An 8,650-nucleotide genomic window follows, 5' to 3' on the forward strand; every position below is an offset into this window, starting at 1 on the left:
TATTACTAAAATTATATATTTTTAAAATTTTTTCTTAATGGCTAAGGATGTTAAAAAAATACTTAAAAGAAAATGATAAAAAAATAAATACACTACAAGTGATAAAATAGTGGTAAAAGGGTGGTAAATGTATCATTACCCATAATAGTTATAGCGGTAAGGATATAAAGCAAAAGCGTGTAATTATTTTTAAAAAAGTAAATAAATATAAAATTTATATTAAAAATTAATTTTTTAATATAATAGACTCTTTTTATAATAATTATATAATATTCAAGTATTCCACGATTGTATACAGCAGAAGTAGCTGCTCAAGATCTAGTACTGTTCATCAATCACCTATGCTATTCCCACAGCGTAGGAATGGTGCATACCGTCAAAAGCTATTCCCACGCTGTGACATTTGTCTCTTTCAATGGTTTATGCCCTTTCTATCCAAGGATGTGGGAATTGAGATCTACACATCAGTGATTCTACTACAATAGGCAGCGTCCAGCAGCAGCCTATTCATTGGTTTTTTTTTCGAATGGGCAAATACTAAATTAAAGAGAAACACATTAGGGGATGAGGTTCCCCGTCATCATTCCAGAACAGTAGATACAATTCCAAGAAATAAAAACAAATCGAGAAATGGCACCAATAGGCGGTCCGGTTTCATAACTGGCCTTTGTAAATTGTAGTGACAATTGCTAAAGCAATCTAATCATCAGGTTGCTTTGAGTAATCCATTGTGAGAGGTCCTGCAACAGGGGTTGAGGCTGTTGAGGAGTGAGTTTGACTGTGTCGTGCCATTTGAATCCTACATTCTATGCTTTCTTGGATATGGTAGGTGGACAAGCCACTGTCTAACAAAAAAAAGCCATATAGGCTCTTTTGAAAGTGGAGAGGAAGTGGATACCCCCAAGATCTTAATAGATCAAGCCTCAGGAACCTAAAAAAAAAAAAATCCAAATATGGTGTCCATTGTGATTGAATTTGTTTGGAGAAGTAGATGGTTCCAAGTAATTGAAATGGATGAATATAGATGGTGCGTGGTGGCAGTCGGTTCTGTCACTGGTGTATGTGACACACACTAATGGGTAGGCAGTCGTCAATGGTTGGTTGGAGAGGCGATGGGAAGGGTAGAGATTGGGCCGGCATGTGGTGATAGGTGTTTAGGGGCAGATGGGATGCGGTTTGAGCAAGAGGACGTGATGGCGCGTGAGATCCATGTGCGGCATGTGGGTCATTCTCACATTGCATTGAGACATTATTGGTGGAGTCAAGACAAAGACAGGGATGGGAAGGTGAAGGGTCAATGCGTGGGTGTCGAAGTGGATATGAGGGCAACAGACCGAGATTACAAACATCATTCTACAAAAACCAAAAACTAACTTAAAGATGCATAAAAGGAGCAAAGGAAATAGGGAAGATGGTCGGAAAATACTGTTTTCGGTGTCGAGGGAAGGGAGGAACTAGATCTCCTCCCTCCACCCTAGTGGAGCTTTTTTCTGAAGGGCAGCAATGGGGTGGGGTGGATAGAAGGCTTAGGAGGAAGGAAGGTTTTTTAAAGTAAGGTGCAGAGCCCAGCCAGCCCATTCATTAGATTGCTCTACAAACCAATCTCAAGGTGACTTTTTTTCGTAGTAACTCGGTTAAAAACCTATGGGATCAGGTCATTCCAATCCATTTTGTGGGTGAATATTGGTTCCCCCACCCCCTTCTTTTACATTTTTCTTTGTAATTAAGATGGGACCCTAGCTTTAGTATTTTATTTTTATTGGGTTTATCCCATTAACATAGTTTTCATCAACCAACCATTTGAGTTCAGGAAAAGAACAAACTTATCAAGTAACCATTGAATCAGTACAAATAGGCAACAGACAATTGCAGCTCTCAGGAGTCTTGCAATAACTTATGTGAACCAATGGTATAGGTAAGATTTTAAATAGCAAAAATCCGCTTCAAATTACAAGTTTGAAGCTCAAATCTAAGGTATAAACTGTGAATCACTAAGATGACCATTTCCATTGGTTAACAGAATCATACTTTTTTTATTGGGAAGATGTTCTGATCAAGCTGACTTCATTCTTCTCGCCCTTGTGAAACCAGAACCTTTCATCCTGCACAATTGCAGTAAAAGTGATAGTGATATATGACTTGTATATAGAGTAGATGCTAAAATATAAACAACAGCAGTGACAACATATCAAGAAATTAAATCAGACCCAACATAAATTTAAACTCAAAGTGCCATTCATCATTCTTTTAACCACCGTCCTCTAATATGATATTAAATGATTGGAAAACTATTTTTCATTCTTTACTTATCTTCCAATCACTTGATACCACCTGAAGGGATGCTGATTGAAGGGGATGACAGATAGCATTTTCAATTTAAATAATGCCACATTTGGTTTTCCATAACATTTGACAGTATATCAATGCTAAACTGTGATTATGAAATAGAGACATTTGCCAGAAATGAACATAAAACATACTAATAACATATTTCCTCAAGTTCTAAAAATAGTTCTAAAGAAAATACTAATGCTGATTTGCATCACTTCAATTTCATGGATGCCCAAATGCCATTGTTTAGATTTAGATGAGGATTTGCTAACAAATGCTTCACAACATTTTAATGAAAATTTTTTTGGTAAGTGCATTTCACTAAAATAATGTAACTAATTGTTTGCTAACCTTTTTTTTTTTTTTTAATGAAATCATTTGACACAAAATTCTCTCCCTTCTCCCACTTGGCCTGTCTTATTATCCATCTTTTCTGAGTTTCCTTGTCCTTCCCTCCGTGCCTCACTCATGCCTTAACCCCCATCCACTCGATTTCCATTTGTACTCATTCTAGGTAGACGAGGCATCATTAAAAATCGCAATCAAAAGTAAATGTGAAATTTGTGATTTTCAGAAGCCAAAAGATGTCGTCACCCATAGCTGGTAGAAAGCATATATGCAATCTATATAAGAAGAAAATAAAAATCAAACGAATCATTGCAGGTAACGTGACCATGATATTGCAGGGATGGTGAATCAACTACAGTTACTACACTTCACACAGTAACTAAAATGTATAAAGTTTGTTTTTGGTAGCATTTAAATGCGGTTCTCCATTTTTCTAAATACTGCTTCAATATAAGATCATCCTTAAAGACAAACAACTTCAATCCCTTTTTCCTACTCTTAATAAAATTTTGTGAACATCATACAGACCAGCTTGTGCATTTAAATCGAAAACAAAAAGGGAAATTTAAACTAGTTTGTGCTGTAAGGTCCCCAATGATACTTCTCATGGTGACTTTGAATGTTGACCCATGTAGATCATGAACAATGTTGTAAAATCACCCCTATTTTTTTTAGATGACATGCCAATAGAGATTAGAAGATCACAGAATAAGGGGAGCAAAATGTACCTCAAGACAAAATCACAAGACCAAGGTACATGGCTCCACAAAGGAAAAAAAACGATATTAATCCCCTGCAAGTACAGTTCTCCACAGTTAGTGAAGCAACAAATACTGTCATAAGAACACCTAGCATCGCCAGTTCAACTCAGAGAATAAATAATCATCAGGCAGAATTTGACTACTTCTACTCTTTGAGTGATAAGATCCTCAATTGCTCACCAAATAAAGCCCCATCCGACACCATTACAAGGGCAAGGACACACTTCAGCAAATTTTTCGGCATCACTACAGTGCACTCTACGGGATATTAGATCATCATAAATATCTGCATAATTACACACAGCTTTAAGGGATCCATCAACAGGAAATTAAATCGATTACTTCATTCTAGAGTCATACCATAAACTGAAAACAAGCTGTTCATTACACCTACATATAGAGAAAACAGAGTTAACCAGTGAGCTGATTCTTTCATACTATCACTGTGATTGAAGGAAAAATCATCCTTTTCACTAAAGAAATGGAAATACAAATAGTGGAATTGCATTTACCAATAAACAGAATTATGTACCGAAGTATATGAACTGTTGTTGTTTCTTGCAGAATCCAAATTACACCAAGGAAAAGAATAAAACCTGGGGGTGAAGTACGTAAATATCAAACCAATATGATATATTGTGGAATGAGTTAACCATAGGAAGCCAGATTTCAAATTATGAAAATATGTACCAATACAGAGTCCTCGAAGTGTCCACTGCATGACAGATAGAAAGAGGAAAGAACAGATAATTTCAAATATCATCTAAAAAAGGATATCTATGATGTGCAAAACAATATCTTAAAGAAACAAAAAACAACAATAATAATTTAACTTCATTGAAAAAATTCAATACTTTTTTTTCCATAGTTTTGTTCTTCTCAATAGCGAATAAAACACTGGTATTAGAATATAAAGATTGAATGATGTTCCGAGTTTTACTGGATAATCATGTTATATACTATACTCTCATTCCACTTTTTTATCACACTGAGTTGATTTGGCATCACTTATCAAACATTTGATCAGTCTTGTTTTTCAAAATAATAAATTCAATGGTTAATGGTTAATGCCACATCATCCTACAAGGATAGGAGTGGAATGAGAGCATAGCATATATCAATTTTTCTTTACTGGAAATTTTTAGTGATAAAATTTAGCATTCAAATGCCATAATGGTGGAAGCAGAAGTCCTATGTTTACACTGCAATTCCATTTTAACTGAAGGGAAAAAAATGTTCTTAGTTTCATGAGTACTTACATTTTTAGCTACAAAGAGTACGACAAGTAGTGCAGCAAGAAAACATCCTGCAGCTATTCTTGCAGTAAGAAGATTTGTGGATGCAAGTATTAAGACCATTCCCCAGAAAGAAGAACCAAGATCTGGAATGTCACAAAGGCAAAAATAGAAGAGAAATTTGCATCGGAGGAAGTTATATATTGGAAACCGCACTGATAAGTATGCATTTGGACCTTCCCTTTTTCTCTTGTAGCATAAGAACTATGGATGGTATTAAAAAAGAGTAAAGCTTTATCAAGGATAAAAGACATTACATCCAGCCGGCAAGATCAACCAGTAAATTCCACCACGGGTCTGTGTGGTTCCACCTTCATCTACGTTAACCTTGATCCCCTCCACCTACAAACTGAAATATATGAGAACCCATCACATGTAAAATATAATACATTCTAAACTCAGGATATCACGAAATTTCCCAGTGGCTCAACCATTTGAACTCACTTAATCAAACTGCACCATCGGGCTTAGCCTTTGTGCAGGAGGGTGAGAATCAAATGAAGAGATCATTACAGCACTTCTAGATAAACACTAGTGGATCTTTAATCACAATACAAATCAATTTTAAATTTCCCAAGTTACAAGTATATAATTGCAAAGCTCATACATTTTCTGCAAGCTTATACAATACCATCATAGAAAGCAAGGCAATGAGAAGACATTGAACCAAATGTACTTGCTTATGAATAAATCCACTTTCAGCATGCTACTATTAAATATGATGAGTGGTCATGATCAGAGTCTTTTGACGATAAGTTTTACCCAATGTTATATCTACTCGAAAGGGAAAAATCTTGCACCCAAAAAGAGATGAGAAATGTTCAATCCACAATTTTTCATTAAGCCATGAAACATCCAGGGTTTGAAAAATGCCATGTATTGCTTTTTCTACAATAAGATATATGGCATAGATAAACACTAGTACTTATTCGCATGGATAATGAGTAAATGCAGTGATTATGTGCTAAGGGGTCTGTATCCAACATATATAAGAGATGAAGACGCAGTTTCTTGTGTCAAATGAAGAGCTCTATAGGAAATTAGATGCATAAACTAGTCCAAAGACCCGCTTACTTAATCTATGTTTTGCTAGAGATCCCAAAGTTGTCTTACCTATGCTTAACTGGCTCTCACTTCATCATTTAGAGACTCATTAAAATATTAATGTTTATAAATTTGATATTACATAAGAGTTAAGAAAAGCTACCAATCAAAGCAGGAGTTTAAACTGGGGAGGTTTGGGGGTAGAGATGAGAATTTTGAGTTTGAGATGAGAGTTTAAAATATTATTTTTAGTATTATTATTGTTTTGGGATTTGAAAAGGTTGTATTGAGATTTGAAAAAGTTGAATTGTTTATTATATTTTGTGTGGGAATTTGAGAAAGTTGTAATGATGAGATGAGAATTTTGAGTTTGAGATGAGATTTCTTTGCCCCCAAACCTGCGAAAGCATCCTTAATATTAGATAGAAAAGCTATCATAGAAATGCTATCTGCAAATAATGATTCTTCCCTTTTTGTTTCGAAATATTGAAAAAAGGTTGTGCAAGAGCACTTCTTTTCTCACTTTAATTTCCTCTAGTATCAAAGGAGAGACAGCTCTCTGACTTTACACATTAACCAGAAACACAAAGTCTTCTTGATATTTCAATCATAGTACTAATACATAGTTGAAAAGAGGAAAAATGTGGAAACAAAAGAGCTTCTTACATGTCCGCATGTGAGTTTACAAGCAATAGCATGACTCGCCTCATGAATAAATACAGTGACAAGCTTGAATGGTTTCAGCAATATTGTTCTCCACAACTGCATGGACAAGAAGGATTCGCACATTAGGCACAGTTTGTAGAAAGTAAGCTCTGAAAGAATGACATGCCAGTATGAAGAATTAGCCACAAATAAAATAAAATTGGTTCTGCCTTCGAACTGACTGGACTTTTCCAACTTCCAGAAAAGCACACATGGATTCACTGTTATGGTTCCAACTTTTCAATTCACACTGATAGGCATAGTATCCCTTACCCGGGTGGATTGCTTAGACTTTAGATAAATGCCAGCGTATAAAGAGAATTCCGAAAAATTACAAATAGACGTGGCATGTGGCAAGTCTGATTGCATGTCAGTTTGTAAATTCCTTTTATTGTAAATAAATCTGACATATCATATCAAGCCATATCAGTTTGTGAGGTTTCATTTTGTAATTCTCTTCATAAGCCTAGCATTTCTCTAAACTTTATACTGCATAGCTAATAGTAACACAAAATGTATATAGGGACGTTGATGATTCGTTATATGAATTTAGTCTAACTTATTTCTGGACATTGAAACTTCAATACAGATTAGGTAATAGGTACAAGTAGTAAAACAAAAAGAACTAGAAAGAACTCCATCCCTCCCCAATTGTTTGTCCACCTTAGAAATCCAACTGATGGGAATATCATTTTTCTCTCTCATTCTCTTTCTTATGGGAATATCATTTGATGCATTGCCTTTGAGTAAAAAGTTACTGGCTTCCAAAATTGTACACATCATTTAGAATAAAATAAAATAAAAGGATTTGCTTTTCAAATAAAGTAAAAGATGGATTTGTAAGTTACTGAAATTGAATTCATTGACTTCTCAAAATATGAATAATCGATAAAGATTATGGGATAGAGAGTAAAATATAAAAACAAGAAAGTAAAAGGAGCCTTTGAAATTTATTGGGATGATAATTACCCAGTTTCACCTAAAGCACTACCATTACATGCGACAGCCAAGCACGTTCACAAATTGACAGTCACATGGGCACCCCAAGATTTTGATCAATGGAGCCCCAAGGGTAGCACAATTGATTGACCTCACGATTTCCTTCCTCGGGGCTAAACTCAGTCACTCAAATTGAAAATAAAGGAGGATTTTGATCGATGGGTTCCATCTTCCTCTAATGAAACGAAGGATAAAACTTTCGTAGTATTAGCAATGCTCTTAAACCAAATGTGGGCGCTTCCCTGATCTAGTGTAGTACGAGATTTTGGTCAAGTATAAGAAGGAAAAATGAAACACGCAGTGGTAGAAGAGAGACATACCGCAAGAATAACAACAGTGCAGACAGAGACAGTAATAAGAAACAGCACTTGTTCATGGTTGCAGCAGTTCTTGAGCTCCCAATTGGGCGTCATCTGTTTGTCTGCTTATATGTACCCAGATACACGACAACTTTGCCTGATCTTGGTTTGCAGCTTGGGATCTTTAATAATGTTACTATACCATATATATATATATATATATACAATTGTGTTTGAGAGAGACAGAGAGAGAGAGTTTCTTCACGATCCCTCCCCCTTAACAGTTGGGGACTCAGAATTCAGGAATTTGGGAGTCAAATTAGCACATTTTGAAGGAAATGTTAGAACTTCAATGGGGATTTGAAAGCATCATTTGAAGAGAAAGGAGTTTGCTTTAAACGTCCTCCTATTCCAAATCCAGTGGTTATGACTTCTCTTTCTTCTTCTCAAGGTGGAGATTTTAATACCCAATTTAATATTGGATGCTAATTTCCCATTTGTTATCAGTTAAAACCAGTCTCTGTAGCAGATTTGTTTTTAGTTCGTGTTGTCTTCTTTTGTTGATTGCAGGAACAGGTTACCAGACCACTCGCGACCCCAGTCGTTATGATTTGACTTTTGTCTTGAAATAGGGGTGCAGTATTGTTTCCAGCCTTGCTTTTGAAAATCTCCAGATTGGCTAATTTGAATTGAATCCTCTCTGTACAACAACAACATTATATTTTTTCATAAAAAAGTACAACTAAATTCATATTCTGTTAAGTCAATAAATAATGGCAAGCTTGTTAATGTGTTTTAAAACTCCGACGTCAGTAAAAACTAATTTTTATAGAACTCACCTTCTAAAAATCTTAGAAAATTAATTCTT

The 8,650-nt window shown here is 35.3% G+C and overlaps 1 protein-coding gene across 1 annotated transcript; it reads right to left on the minus strand.

Annotated features, from left to right (window-relative positions):
* Positions 1-1,799: 1,799 nt before the first annotated feature.
* LOC122298434 lies at positions 1,800-8,269 on the minus strand. Its single transcript, XM_043108166.1, has 10 exons — positions 7,804-8,269; positions 6,446-6,541; positions 4,993-5,077; positions 4,700-4,821; positions 4,131-4,155; positions 3,953-4,036; positions 3,801-3,830; positions 3,621-3,726; positions 3,408-3,472; positions 1,800-2,102 (listed from the first exon to the last, which is right to left on the minus strand). Exons 1-9 carry the CDS (start codon positions 7,894-7,896, stop codon positions 3,409-3,411), a joined length of 705 nt encoding a protein of 234 aa, XP_042964100.1. The 5' UTR covers positions 7,897-8,269; the 3' UTR covers positions 1,800-2,102; position 3,408.
* Between the last annotated feature and the right edge of the window lie 381 nt (positions 8,270-8,650).

The sequence above is a fragment of the Carya illinoinensis genome, chromosome 16 (assembly GCF_018687715.1).
Source record: "Carya illinoinensis cultivar Pawnee chromosome 16, C.illinoinensisPawnee_v1, whole genome shotgun sequence".
In the NCBI taxonomy this organism is placed as follows: Eukaryota; Viridiplantae; Streptophyta; class Magnoliopsida; order Fagales; family Juglandaceae; genus Carya; species Carya illinoinensis.

Coding starts and splice junctions, on each gene's coding strand:
- LOC122298434 (XM_043108166.1), bottom strand. CDS start 7,896: ATGACGCCCAATTGGGAGCTCAAGAACTGCTGCAACCATGAACAAGTG. Junction 4,822..4,992: donor GTTGATCTTGCCGGCTGGAT/GTAATGTCTTTT, acceptor GTGACATTCCAG/ATCTTGGTTCTTCTTTCTGG. Junction 4,156..4,699: donor TACTCTTTGTAGCTAAAAAT/GTAAGTACTCAT, acceptor TCTGTCATGCAG/TGGACACTTCGAGGACTCTG.